This window comes from Colobus angolensis, unplaced genomic scaffold, assembly GCF_000951035.1.
Source record: "Colobus angolensis palliatus isolate OR3802 unplaced genomic scaffold, Cang.pa_1.0 Scaffold794, whole genome shotgun sequence".
Taxonomy (NCBI): Eukaryota; Metazoa; Chordata; class Mammalia; order Primates; family Cercopithecidae; genus Colobus; species Colobus angolensis.
In genome coordinates, this window is record NW_012121754.1 from 338,765 (window position 1) to 353,675 (window position 14,911).

Consider the following 14,911-nt stretch of genomic DNA (forward strand, 5'->3'; position numbering starts at 1 on the left):
CATAGGTGGACGGGACTTGCCTTGTCTCAGGTGAGACTTTGGTCTTGGACTTTTTGGTTAATGCTGGAATGAATTAAGACTTTGGGGAACTGTTGGGAAGCATGATCAGTTTTTAAATGTGAAAGGGACATGAGATTTGGGAGGGGCCTCGGCAGAATGATATGATTAGGCTTTGTGTCCCCATCCAAATCTTATCTTGAATTGCAATCCCCATAATTCCCATACTCCTCATATGTCAACAGAGAAACCAGGTGGTGGTAAATGAATCATGGGGGCAGGTTCCCCCATGCTGTTCTTGTGATAGTGAGTTCTCATGAGATCTAATGGTTTTATAAAAGGCTCTTTCCCCTTCACTCAGCACTTCTCCTTCCTGCTGCCTTGTGAAGAAGGTGTCTTGCTTCCCCTTCACCTTTTGACATGATTGTAAGTTTCCTGACGCCTCCACAGCCGTGCTCAACTGTGAGTCAATTAAACTTCTTTCCTTTACAAAGTACCCAGTCTTGGGCATTTCTTTATAGTGGTATGAAAATGGACTAACACAGGGGAGATAAAAATGTTTGGTGTATATAGAGTATAAAGGAGCATACTCATATATTACTTGGTGGAATTATAAAGTAGTACAATATCTTTGAATGGTTTTTGACTCAATATTTTTATTTTTAGGAATTTATCCTAAGGAAATAATCTGACATGAGATAAAAGTTAAGCACAAATGTTCCTTAAAGCAAGAGTGATATAGCAAATTAAGAGCAAAATATTTGTCCATATGAGGAAAATGGTTAAATAAAGGATGATACACTGATTCATGTACTGGAGTATAATGTTTCCATTAAGAATTACGCTTCTGAGACTATTTAAGAAAATAGAAGAAATATCTTGATATAATGGCAAGTGAAAAAAAAAACAAAACAGGCAGTAAAACTGTAAATGTGGTATAATCCCAATTACATAGAAAAAATAAAGACCCAAAGAAAGTATATTAAAAAGCCAATAGCTCTGGGTAGTGGAATTACAGGTCATTTAAAAACTATCTCTTTGTATTTCCAAATTTCCTACAATTAACTCATGTTATTTATATGACAAGAAAAGAATGTGTTGCACATTAACAACAACAACAACAAAACTTTGAAGACCACCTTTCCTTTACACTACCCATTTTTAGGAAGTGAAAATTCAGGAGTTCATTCCTTTGCCAGGTTTTCAATAAAGAGGAAGAGAAAGGCCACCAAACAATTTGCTTCTTAAGTTGACATAGTTGTAACAGTAGTTTAAAAACTGAAATACTTAAAAAGTCTTAAATATTACATGTATTGACTTAAAAAATAAAGTCTAACAAACAGCTTAAATAAAACCACTTGAATGTCTATCTCTGATATCTTGTGTTTGCCTAAAGACTGTGATGAGAACATGGGTGACACTGATGGTAAATGGACCCCCTGAAGTGGAGCTGGCTCACTCATTGGCTGGATGATGAGACCCCTTAGAGCAGAAAGGGCAAGACAGGCCACCAGTCCATGCTGCTGCAGACACGTAAGAACACCTTCCACTGCATCCCCAATAAAAAACATTTTTAACCCAAAATTAATCGGGAAAACATTTTCAAAATAAATTACTCCTTTAAAATATACAGTGAAAATTATGTAAGTGAAAAGGACAAGTATTTCTGAGCTGTAATGTTAAAGTGTTAAACTGGATGTCCAAATGCAAAAAAAAAAATTAACTTCAATCCATAGCTCGCACCACACACAAAAATTCAAAGTAGATCATCAGACCTGATATAAAACCTAAAACTATAAAACTTTCAAAAGAATATGTAGAGAAAACTCTTTGTGAGTTGGGCAAAGATTTCTTAGATATAACACTAAAAGCATAATCCATAAATGCAAAACGGACAAACTCAAGTTCTAATACTTCTGCTCTTTGAAAGATACCACTGAGAATATAAACACAAGCCACAAACTGGAAGAAAGTATTTGCAAAACATGTATCTGATAAAGGACTTCATCCAAAATATATTAAAAGCTCTCAAAACTCAGTAAGAATAGTAAGAAGAAACAATCAACTCAGAGAAAAACTGGACAAAACATATGGCAAATAAGCACATGAAAAAATGCTCAAAACCATTAGTCATTAAGGAAATGAAATGTAAAACACAGTGAGATTCTAGTGGACATCTATTAGAATGGCTACAATTAAAAAGACGGACCATAGCATTGGTGAGGATATGGAGGAACTGAACTCTCAAACACTACAGCTGGAACCAAAAATTATACAACCACTTTGGAAAAGTTTGGCAGTTTATTAAAAAGTTACACGTACACGTACATGATCTAGCCATTCTACCCTAAGTATCTGTCCTTGGACGTGAAAGCATCCATGTATACATAGACTTGTACGTGCATGTTCATAGTTGCTTTATTTGTAATAGTCAAAAACTGAAAATAACACAGATGTCCATCAACAAGTAAATGAATGAACAAATGGCGGCATCCTGATACAATAGATTACCGCTCAAGAAAAGGAATGAACTATTGATACATGCCACAACACAGATGAATCATAAAATAATCATGCTGAGTGAAAGCAGTCAAACGAAAACCAAACTAAATCCAAGCACACACTGTATGGCTCCATGTATATAAGCTCATATAATACAAACTAACCTATCATGACAGAAAGCAGATCAGCAGTTCCTACGGGATGGGGATGGGAAAGAAAGGATTACAAATGTTTGAGGTGGTAGATATATTCCTTTTATTGATTCTGATAGAATCATAGTTATATATACATATCAAAGCTTATCAAGTTGTGTACTTTAAATATGTGCAATTTATGGTATGTTAATCATACCTTAATACAGCTATTAAAAAATTAATGCGTTCAGCTTACGTTAAACTTTTTCATTTTTTTTTTGCTCTGTCGCCCAGGTTGGAATGCACAGGCACAATCTCGGCTCACTGCAGCCTCTACCATCTGGACTCAAGTGATGCTCCCATCTCAACCTCCCAAGTAGCTAGGACCACACCTGGCTAATTTTTGTGTGTTTTTTTTTTGTAGAGACAGGGTTTCGCCATGCTGCCCAGGCTGGTCTCAAACTCCTGAGCTCAAGCAATTGGCCCACCTTGGCTTCCCAAAGTGTTGTGATGACAGGCGTGAGCCACCACGCCCAGCCTTGTTAAACTTTTTAGGGTACACAAACTGATGGCTCCAAGTTCCTCTGTTACGTGATTAAAATTCGACATCTTCTTGCCCTCACTTAGCCCAGAGAGCCCTGGTGGGGTGTGGGGGTGGGGTCATTGAGCTCAGAGCATCAAGAGGCAGACCTTGAGGATGAGGGTCTAGCGGTGAAGGATGCTGGACCCCACACAACACCCTGCTCATGCTGCCCAGGACAGGGTGAACACAGGTTTTCCTGCCTCTCTGCCTGCTGGTAGTTTTGTATGGTTCCTTCCTATCTATTCCTCCTGGGACTGCCTACCCTGCACTTACCTCTTCTTCCTCATTCTCTGACTGCCCGAACTTCAGCCGGAGACTCTCTTCAAACTCCTCATCTGTCCAGTAGAAGAGGACCTCTGCACCCTCAGTGGCCACCAAGACGCACTTCATCTGCCAGGGAAAGGCAAGGTCAAGGTCAGCACCTAGCCCCAACATCCATGAGCACAGCCTGAGTAACGAAGAGGACCCCAACCCCAGCAAACATCCAGTGAGCCCTTTCTGCACACCAGACATCACAAGGGCCTTCCGTTTTTGTTGCACCCTTACAACTGGACAAAGTAGGACTCTTTAGGCACTCCCATTTTAGAGAGCAGGACACAGGCACAGCCTGAAGTGGCAAAGCTGGAATCCGGACCCAAATCTGTTTGATGCCAAGGCTGGGGCTCTTTCCTCTGTGGTATCTGGTCCCTCTCAGCACAGCATCAGACCCACCACAGGGCTGACCGGAACCAGACTGGGACAGGAAGGGACCTAGGTCTTGGCCTGGACATGGAGCCGAATGCCCAGGGAGGCCATGCTTACAGCAGACAGTTACTGCCTGGTGTGGATTGGAGGGCGCTGCTGCACCTCCATCTCTGCGCAGTCCAGAGATATCTCTCCCTCAGATAAAAACAGTTCCAGGGCTGGGTATGGTGGCTCATGCCTGTAATCCCAGCACTTTGGGAGGCTGAGGCAGGTGGATCACCTGAAGTCAGGAGTTTGAGACCAGCCTGGCCAACATGGTGAAACCCCGTCTCTACCAAAAATACAAAACTTAGCCAGGCGTGGTGGCAAGTGCCTGTAATCCCAGCAACTCGGGAGGCTGAGGCAGGAGAATTGCTTGAACCCGGGAGGCAGAGGTTGCAGTGAGCCGAGATTGTGCCACTGCACTCCAGCCTGGGGGACAGAGCGAGACTCTGTCTGAAGAAACAAACAAACAAAAAACAGCTCCAGAAGATGAGCCTCAAAGCCCCTGAATTTACTTCAGCACCATAGAAGTTTCATTCAAATGCTGCTCTCCCTGCTCATGGTGAGAACAGAGGCTGCCTAAAGACCCTGTACCTAGTAGGCTGCAGCTTCTAGGGCCACAGTCACCAGTGTCTTCAGCCCTTCCAAATCTCCTTCCCCACCCCCCTGCCACACACACACCACACACTCTGTGCTTGATTGTGTAAGGAATGTCTTCACTATTCACCCACTGGAAGATCTTTCATATAGCTCCCCACACTGTGTGCCGTGGCCCTCTGGGTGCGGCAAGCGCTTATCTTCTAACGCTTGGGGCACCCTGACCAGGCTGGTGAGGACAGCACTCCAGGCTGCCTGCTGCAGCTGAGAGGCCTCAGGCAGTGGTTTCAAATCCTCTTATGTGCCTCAGGGTGTCATGCAGATATAATCATGTGGTATGTGTGCTAAGCCATGACAACGATTAGGAAGCTCTGCTGTAACTCTCACACATGCGGATTTCCAGTTTTTTTGGGAGGATCATAGCATCTCCAGGTCTTGTGTTCTGTCATCCCCATGTCCAGCTTAGTGGTCCTTACTGAATTCCTCCCAAACTAACTCGGTGCAACTGGTCCCAAGGCGTTTATGGCGAATGCCAGGAGACAACAGCACAGTGAAGGAGGAATGTAGCCTATTCCCACAGAATTACTCAATGCCAAGGCAGACACTGAGAGTGCAACAGGTGTGAAGAGGAGGTTGCTGGGAGAGGCAGGTGGACCTGAAGAGGCTTCTCTGGGACTCCCAGGTACATGTGACAAAGCTGACCAGAGTGTATGGGTTAGGGAGCAGTGGGCTATGGAATGGAGGCTGTGGTTGTGAGCAGAGAAATGACCGGCTGACTGGAGATGGGCAGGTCGAGGTCATGAAGGCAGTCATCTAGGTGTGGATGTCGGGTAATGAGTGCTCACCCCTTGGTGGGTGCCGGGAGGAGCTTTAAAGACTCAGCAGGCTGTGATGACCCACCTGGATGCGAGGGGTGAAGGAGAGATGAGGCATCAGGATGGGGGTGGCCTCAGGATGCAGGGCTGGGGAGGGGATGAGCAGGTCTGCAGAGCTCAGGAGCACTCAGTCCACTGCCTAGCTCATTCCATCTGCCTCCCAAGCTGCCTGCCTCCCTGTCCTCCCCAGGTGGGGCAAAATCATCTACCTTGGCAAGGAGCACAGTGGAGCATCCAGACAGTCAGAGGTTCAGAAAGGGCTGCAGCAGACAGACTCGGGGACTGGTTCATGGGAGAGCAGCACAGCATCCCTGGTCCTGCAAATGCTTAAAACAGAGAGAATATGAGGGCAGACAGATGCCCTGGTCCTGACTGCTGCCCACTGGGAAAGGACAAGCTGGAGAAGGGCTGCGTGGTCCCTGGTCTCTCCAGGCCCTGAGGCAGTCTGCTAAGAACATATCCGGGATCCTGCCCCTCACCTCCCATAATGGAGAATGCGAACCCGGCCAGTACAGCCCTTTGTACAGAGCAGGTGCCCACTTTTGTTCCTTCCTCCTTTGTTCCTATGAAGTGCTCTCACTTCTGTGGGTCACTGAGAGCTCCCCAAGCAGCCCCAGGGAGCTTGCTAGGAGTGACTGACGGGAGACAGCATAGCACACCCCAGGCGACGAGGATGTAATCCCAGTGAAGGAAGTGGGGATCCTGGGATGATGCGATGAGTGGAAGGAAACGAACAGGAAAGGCATCTGGGACCAGGTTCTAGTTTTGGCTTTGCCAAGTCGCATAAACCTCTTTGAGCCTCAAACTTCCAAGGAGAAATAGAGCAACATCCCCTACTCTACCTCCCTACAGGGTTAGATCACGGAAGTGACCAGGCAAGCTGCAAAGTAACCTTAGCAAACTGCTTTCTTATATAGGTGTGGGGATCATTATTCCTATTTCCCAGCTTCCCTTCTTCAAATAACAGGATTAACGAATCTGGTTCCAGAATCTTTCATATTTGGATAGAAGGCAGGAACAACAGAAAACTTAATTAGGAAGTCAAGTACTGTGAGCGAGTAAGAGGCAAGTGACTACCCGCCACAGAGACTGCTGTTAAGAGTTCGGCCTTTAGCAACCTAACCCTGAGACGGCCTCCATCACCCACATGATTGGCCCGAATGCCACATTCCCGAAACAGGGGGATGCTTCCCAAAGGCTGCTGGGAAGAGAACCTCGCCGGTGAAACGTTGTGACTTCGGCTTCACCTCGCTATCCTGCCCTAGAAAGGGAACTCGGAGGGGACTCACTGGCGAAGGGTGCTCCAGATGGCGGGGGGAGGGCCAAGCTGGGGCGACCCCCAGAGCGCACTTTCACCATCTGGACTCCAGCAAACCTCCCTGTGGCCCTTGGTCCCGCCTTCAGCAGCTCCTTCTGGGCTCCCACACCTTCGGAGCCCGGCCCTGTCCCTGAGTCTCTGCAGAGAGCGAGTCAGCGGCTCCCGTTTGCCTAGCACGCCAGTTTCTGTCCATTTTCACCCCCAAATCCCCACCTCTCCCCACCCCCGAACCTCACGGCCACCCTGGGAAGGAGGCTTGACTTGTGACATCCGCCCCTCTTCACGGCTGAGGAACTTTGGCTCCGAGCGAGGAAGCGACCGGCCCACGACCACACGCCAGGAGTGGGTGAGGCTAGGGGTGGGCCCGCTCCGGGACCCCTAGAGCCCCTCCTCTACTTCCGGGAGGGTTGCGAGGGGCTCCGGAGGAAGGATCGCCTCCCCAGGAGGGGACAGCCCGGAGACTCACGTACCGGATCGCGGCGCGCACAGCGCCCTGCCTGCAGGAGCCCGGGCGCGCTTCCGGGTAGGACCGCGTGATCGCGCACGTGACCGCCCCGCCCCGGGAGGGGCCGGAGCCGCCGTCGCTTTCCGCAGGTTCGAGCCCCGCCCCTGCCAGGCCTTGCCCATGCCCCGTTTTACAGAAGAGGAAATGGAGGCTCAGAGAGAAGAAATAACTTGCTGAGGGGCCGAACTAGGCTCAGAACCCAGGTTTCCTGGCTCCTCATCTGATTCCTTCTCTCCTCCCCATGCCTGGAACCCCAGGCTTTGCTTAATGAACTGAAGTTCTGGGGCTAGAGCTGTCCTTTTGTGACTGCTCTTCCTGACCTTTGGGGAGGTGACAGCGCACAGAAGGGCTTAGTTGCCCCCAGAGTGCCAACGCTGGAATTTCTTTATAGAAGTTTTCAATCTATTTTGGGAGCGGAGTGCACATTAGGAGTTTTGTGTTGAACCTATGTTTGCAATATTAATTTTAAAAAATGGTATGTGTACTGGGGGTGGCTGGAAGTGGAGGGGGCACTCTGTTAATAATGGAAGGGGCTAAATTCCCGAACAATCCACCCCTCAGTGCCTGGGTGCCACCTAGGAGCTCCGAGCCCAGCCCAGCAGGGTATGGGTTGTAGGAACTGGCTGGGGATATAGTAGATTGAGCATCCCTTGGGGGAAAGGCAGAGGCTAAGAATCAATACCTCCACTACCTGCAGATCAAAGAGAGCATCACTCCCCACAACCCGCTACCCACCCCTTCCAGCCCACCTTAGGGCAAATTCTTCCAACTCCCCATCCACAGCACATAGCCCTGCGGCAGGCATCTCTCTCCCCAGCCCACCATTGAGATCGTTCACTCAATATGCTTTCAGTGGTTGAATGAATTCCATCAAATGAATATGCTATTATTTGCTTATTCATTCCCCTACTGGTAGTTTCCATTTCCCAACAGCAATGTATGAGGATTCTGATTTCTCCACATCCTCATCAATGCTTGTTATTGTTAATTTTTTTTAAAGTATAGTAACCCAGTGTGGAGTAGTATCTTGTGATTTTCATTTGCACTTCCCTGACGTTCAGCATCTTTTCATGTGCTTTTTGCCCATTTGTGTACCTTCTTTGGAGAAATGTCTATTCAAATCCCTTATGCATTTTTAAATTGTCTTTATTATTGAGTTCTAAAAGTTCCTTATATGCTCTGGATACAAGCCCCTTATCAGATACATGATTTGCAAAAAATTTTTTTTTTCCCATTATATGGCCTGTCTTTTCACTTTCTTAGTGGTATCATTTGTAGCACCAAAGTTTTAAATTTTTATATAATCCAGTATTACATATTTTTTAGTTATGTGCAGGCTTTTTGTGTCAACATGTTTCTTTTTTTTCAAATCTGTTTGTGGTAAAATACATATAATGTAAAATTGATCATTAAGCATTTTAAGTGTACTGTTCAGTGGTATTAACTGCATCCTAATGCTGTGCAGCCATCACCGCCATCCATCTCCACAGCTCTTTTCATCTTTTAAAACTGAAACTATATCCAGTAAGCAATAATTCTGGCCAGGCGTGGTGGCTCACGCCTGTAATCCCAACACTTCGGGAGGCTGAGGCAGGCGGATCACAAAGTCAGGAGTTCGAGACCAGCCTGGCTAACATGGTGAAACCCCATCTCTACTAAAAATACAAAATTAGCAGGGTGTGATGGCACACAGCTGTAGTCCTAGCAACTCAGGAGGCTGAGGCAGGAGAATCGCTTGTACCTGGGAGGCAGAGGTTGCAGTGAGCCAAGATCGTGCCACTGCACTCCAGCCTGGGCAACGGAGCAAGGCTCCCATCTCAACAACAACAACAACAACAATAATTCTTCATTCCTCTTCATAGCAACCACAATGCTACCTTCTGTCTCTATGAATTTGACTACTCTAAGTACCTCATGTAAGTAGAATCATACAGTATTTGTCTTTTTATGACTGGCTTATTTCACTTAGCATATATTCTCAAGGTGCATTCATGTTATAGCATATGTGAGAATTCTTTCCTTTTTTCTTTATTTTTAAGCCTGAATAATATTCTATTGTCTGTATATACTATATTTTGCTTATCCATTTATCCGTTGATGGACAATTGGGTTACTTCCATTGTGTATAAGGTCGTTATGAACATGAGTGTACAAATATCTCTTTGAGACTCTGCTTTCAATTCTTTTGGGCATATGCCCAGAAGTGAAACTGCTAGATCATATGGTAATTCTATTTTTAATTTTTTAAGGAACTACCATACTGTTTTCCACAGCAGCTGCATCATTTTACGTTCTCACCCACAGTGTACAAGGGTTCCAGTTTATCCACATCTTTGTCAACACTTGCTATTTTCTATTTTCTTTAAAATTTTTATAGTAGCCATCCTAATGGGTGTGAGGTAGTTCAACATAAGTTTATATTTCTCTTAGGTAAATATCTAGGCCTAGGATTGCTGGGCTGTATGGTAAGTCTGTGTTTAAATTTCTATTAAACTGCTGAACCATTTTCCAAAGTGAATGTACCATTTTGCATTCCTCCTAGCAACACTGAGAGTTGTAATTGCTCTGTAGTCTTGTTAGCACTTGATACTGTCCTAGTAGGTATGTGGTAGTATGTCAAGTGTTCAAATCTTTTGCCTATTTAAAAATTGGATTGTTTGTCTTATTATTTATTTGATTTACGTGTTTGGATCCAAGCCCTTTATTAGATCTTTTTTCCTCAGTCTGTGGCTTTGTCTTTTCCTTTTCTTTACAGTGATTTTTGAAGAGCAGAAATCTTTGTGCATTTTGTGTCCTATGTAGTCTCTGTTTAGCCAGGGTCACAGAGATTTTCTCATGTTTTATTTTTTTTTGCAGAAATTTAATAGTTATAGATTCTGTCTTTAGGTTCACAATCCATTTTGGGTTAATTTTTGTGTATGATGTGAGAGAAGGTTGAGGTTTTAGTTTTTTGTTTTGCATATAGATGTCCAATGTTTCTAGCACCATTTGTTGAAAAAAAAAAACATTTTCTCGGCTGGGCACGGTGGTTCATGCCTGTAATCCCAGCACTTTGAGAGGCCGAGGAAGGCAGATCATCTGAGGTCAGGAGTTCGAGACTAGCCTGGCCAACATGGTGAAACCCCGTTTCTAGTAAAAATACACACATACACATACACAGACACACACACACACACACACACATTAGCCAGGCTTGGTGGCATGCACCTGTAATCCCAGCTACTCGGGAGGCTGAGACAGGAGAATCGTTTGAACCTGGGAGGCAGAGGTTGCAGTGAGCTGAGATCATGCCATTGCACTCCAGCTTGGGCAACAAAAGTGAAACTCTGTCTCAAATAAATAAATAAATAAATAAATAAATCTTTCCTCCATTGAATTAATTACCATGGCACAGTTGTCTCAAATCAATTGACCATCTGTGTGTGAATCTATTTTTGGAGTCTATGTTGTTCAATAAATTTAAAAGGATTTTATTGATTTTCTTAGAGGCAGTTTTTAGTTTAATCAATTTTTATTGATTCTCTGTTTTTTAATTCATCAATTTCTGTTCTGATAGTTACTATTTCCTATCTTCTGTTTACTTTGGGTTTATTTTTTTTCTTCTTTTTAATAGTTTGTTAGGGTAGAAACAAAGGCCATTGATTTGAGAGCTTTTGTCTTTTCTAATGGAGTTTAGTGCTGTAGATCTTCCCCAAGGTACTGCTTTATCAGCATCCCACAACTTTTTATCTGCTGTGTTTTCATTTTCAATTACTTAAAAATGCTAATTTTTCTTCTGATTTATTTAGAGTATAGTTCAGAGGTCAGCCAGATATTTGAGTGTACTTTGTACCAGCTTTTTAAGTTTCTCCCACCTGTTCCCCTTCACTCTCCATTCAATTTTCAGCTGCTCTGGTAGTCTTGACCAATGTCACTCCACGGCCTAACATAATAGCTGCTTGCTGAGGGACTTTGCTCTCTGTTGTGAACTAGGGGAATTCCTTCCTTAGAAAAGCCAAATAAATGCGGATATCACCCAGTGTGATTTTCTTCATTGAAGAGCTGTATCTCCTGCAGTTTCTGCCTGCTCTTAGCTGTTTTGCATTGCCTTCAAAGAACTGTTTTTTGAAATTTTGTCTAAGGTTCGTAATTGTTATTGGCAAAAGGGTCAGTCTGATATAACTTTAACATTATCAGAAATTGGAAGTTTTTCTGCACATTTATATATGTAGTATTTTCCATTTAGTTTAAAATATTTTCTACTTTTTATTGTGATTTCTGATTTTTTTCTCATGGAATATTTAGAAGTGTATTTCTTAATTTTCAAGCACAGGGAGATTTTCTAGTTTCATATCTATCTATCTATCTATCTATCTATCTATCTATCTATCTATCTATCTATATCTATCTATAATTTCCACTTACATTCCACTGCTGTCAGAAATACATTGTATGTTATTATTCTTTGAAGTTTTTTGAAACTTTATGTCACAGTATATAATCAAGTTTTATAAATGTTTTGATGTGTTGTTGAAAAAGGACTTTATTCATTTGTTGTCGTAATGTTCTCTGTATATCATTTAGATAAAATATGTTAATTGTATTGTTTAACTCTTTTCTATTTTTCTGATTTTTGCCTTTTCTCTCATTTTCTGAAATAAGAGTTAAACATCTATTATAATTGCAAATTTGTCTATTTCTCCTTTTATCTCTGTGAGATTTTTTGCTTCACATATAGAAGATGTCATTAGGTACATGCAGATTTATAATTATATATCTTACTGTTAAATCAAAACTTTCATCTTTATGAAATGTCCCTATCACTAGCAATGCTTTTTGGTTTTACAAAAACATTTATTGTCTCATATAAACATAAGGACATCACCTTTTGTTGCATGGCATATCTTTTTCTTACTCCTTTTAATTTCTTATATTTTAGATATTTCTTTTGAAATAGCTTTTAGTTGGACTTTCTTTTATCTGACAACCTTTGTCTTTTAATTGGAGCATTTATTCATTTACATTTAGTGCCATTACAGATAAATTTGGTTTTAAATCTATTATGTTGCTAGTTGCTTTCTATTTGTCCCAACTGTTCTTCATTAACTTTGTCTTCTTTCTTGCTTTCTGTTAGATGAAGCATTTTTGTGATGATTCCACTGCCTCTCCATTCACTTAGAAAAATATTCTTTTAAATATTATTTCAGTGGTTACCATAGAGACTAAAACATGTATCCTTGACTTATCAAAGTTTAATGTAAATTAGTAGTTTTACCTCTTTCTTGAAAATGTCAGGATGTTAGTATATCTTTCATTTACCAGCTTTCAATATGTATGGTATTATTGTAATGCATTTTTAATTACTTACATATTTTAAATTGCATGAGACATTGTTATTATTAGATTATATTTATTTAGAGTTTCCCACATAATTACCCTTTACGTTGCTTTTCATTCTTTCCTGCATCTCTCATTGCATTATTTTGGTTGTTCATTCTTTCTCTCCCTGTCTTTCTCTTCATCTTTCCTTTCACTGTCTCCTCCAATTTTCTCACCCTCCCACCACCCACTCACACCTAGACATAGTTGAGTTCTAAGACATTAGGTGCACACATGGTGAAATTCTACTATACTACATTTCAGTTGCTGCTGCAGCAACCCCATGTACTTGTCTTAAAGTTCAGTTTAACTAATTTCTCCAATGTGAGGTCAATCTTTTCCTTTTAAAAACCTAACAAGGTTTTTAAAGCCTTGGGGCATTATTAGTCTACATTAGATATGCACTAAATCACGACTTGGAAGAAATTGGGGTGGCAAGAGTCAAGTAATTAACTCAAAAAAAAGTAATTAACTAAAAAAAAAAAAAAATTCAGGATGCTATCCCTGAGAGTGAGAGGATCTTCAAAACGTGTTACCTGTGTTGAATTTCATGTGCATGCATTCTAGAAGGCATATTGCATTTATGTAGAAATAGCAACAATTTAAAGCTAATTTTGAAACTTCTCAAAAGGATGTATCTAATATATAAGCTAACGTGAGGAGGAAATAGAAAAACAACAGCAGCTGGACCAGAGACCATCTGACATGACATTGGACAACAGGGAGTTTCAGGTAAACTTAGAGTTCACTTAGATCCAAAGTCCTCATTTTATAGATGAGAACACTGAGGTCCAGAGAGGCTGAGTGAGTTGTCTTCTGAGGTGGATAAAATCAGTGGAATAGCCTGTTCTGGTCTCCAGGTGTGACTGTTCACTGGGTCTAGAGTTGGCCTCTATGATTCTCTAGTTATCTTTTAACCCACTTTGCTATTTGAGGTTTCAAATTAGATTTCTGATGTTTCCGGTAGAGGGTGCAGCATCTTCTACTATGTGCATCTACATTGCATGCCTGTGGAGCAACACAGAGATTGTTTTCTGATAAAAATCAGCCAAGTACTAGGAGAGGCAGGACTTTAGAAGTGGAGGAGATGCAGAAGGAAGGTTAGGTTACTATGGAGTGTGCAAAAGAAGTCCTGTGGATTTAGATAACACCACACACAAACGGTATGTAATACTCACTTGATGGCAAATCAACTAGAGGGATCTAACAGCATTGACCCATTCTCTGGTCTTCTAGCATCCATCATAGTTTTGTGCTCCTTTTCCATGAAATATGGTTGTTATTGGAAAGTAGCTGCCCAGGTAAGGACTGCATTTCCTCTAGCCTCGAGATGAGACCAAATGACTGCTGGCCAATGGAAATGAGTAGAAAGGACTGACTCCAGTTCCAAGTTAGGCCTCCAACTGCTCTGGGCATGTCGATGGAACAGAACCAGCACCTCCACCCCATTACCACCAATTCAACTTTACATGAATTATAAGCGAGAAATAAACTTGGACTGTGTTAAGCCATTGAATTTCTGGGGTTTAACTGTTATTATAGTTAACAATGCCTTTAATACAGTCAATGACATCTAACTGGAATTATGAAATTCAATTTCTACTTAGAGTAATTGAAGCAAAGGTTGTGGGGGAGGGGACGAGGGCAGCACACCATGAAATCAGAGATCCCCAGTATGAGTTAGTTGGTCAATCAGTCTTAAGGTCAGGGTGTAGCGTGGGCAGCAGTTGCCTCCCTCTCCCCACAGAACACCCTGAGAATAGGAAGTTAGAGTAGTCACATCTTGTTACTTACAAAACATTACCTCAAAATGTAAACCACCCCCTGGACCCAAACTCTCTACAATCACGAGGTTTCATAAACTATACTCGAATCTGCTTTCTGGAAGAAAATATTAACCTGTTAAAATTTCCTGCAGAGAGAGGCAACTTTTTCTGGGAGGTATTCCTGAACTCATTTTGCCAACTTCCAGATGAACAAAACTAAAGTTTCTTTTTGCTTCTTCCAAACATATAAATTATCACATAACATTTACAACTTGAAAAAGGATCCTAGAATATTTTTATGAATAATAATTAGAAGAGTAATGTTCACATAGGAAGGACGCCTTTTCTCTGCTGTGTGCATAGGACCCTGGGACCCTGGGATTTACTTATGAGCCAGTCACATGGAACTTGGTCAACTCCTCCAAAATGCTCCCAGCGCTCACAGGCGCTGCCTTGGTGTTTGGAAGGAGGTGATGCCAAAGCAGTTGGTTTGCTGGATTTTGACTTTCTTGTTTTAAAGTGGTATTTGCAAATACTACCCCGAGGGCAA

The 14,911-nt window shown here is 42.5% G+C and overlaps 1 protein-coding gene across 1 annotated transcript in view; it reads right to left on the minus strand.

Moving 5' to 3' along the window:
- HPS1 (Hermansky-Pudlak syndrome 1) overlaps window positions 1-7,279 on the minus strand; it is a 31,301-nt gene extending 24,022 nt beyond the window's left edge. Inside the window, exons 1-3 of the mRNA XM_011928750.1 lie at window positions 7,203-7,279; window positions 5,624-5,740; window positions 3,490-3,606 (exon numbers count right to left, since the gene is read on the minus strand). Coding sequence (XP_011784140.1) covers window positions 3,490-3,606 — 117 coding nt within the window. The 5' untranslated portion in view covers window positions 5,624-5,740; window positions 7,203-7,279. The remainder of the gene's footprint in view (window positions 1-3,489; window positions 3,607-5,623; window positions 5,741-7,202) is intronic.
- Window positions 7,280-14,911: the final 7,632 nt, after the last annotated feature.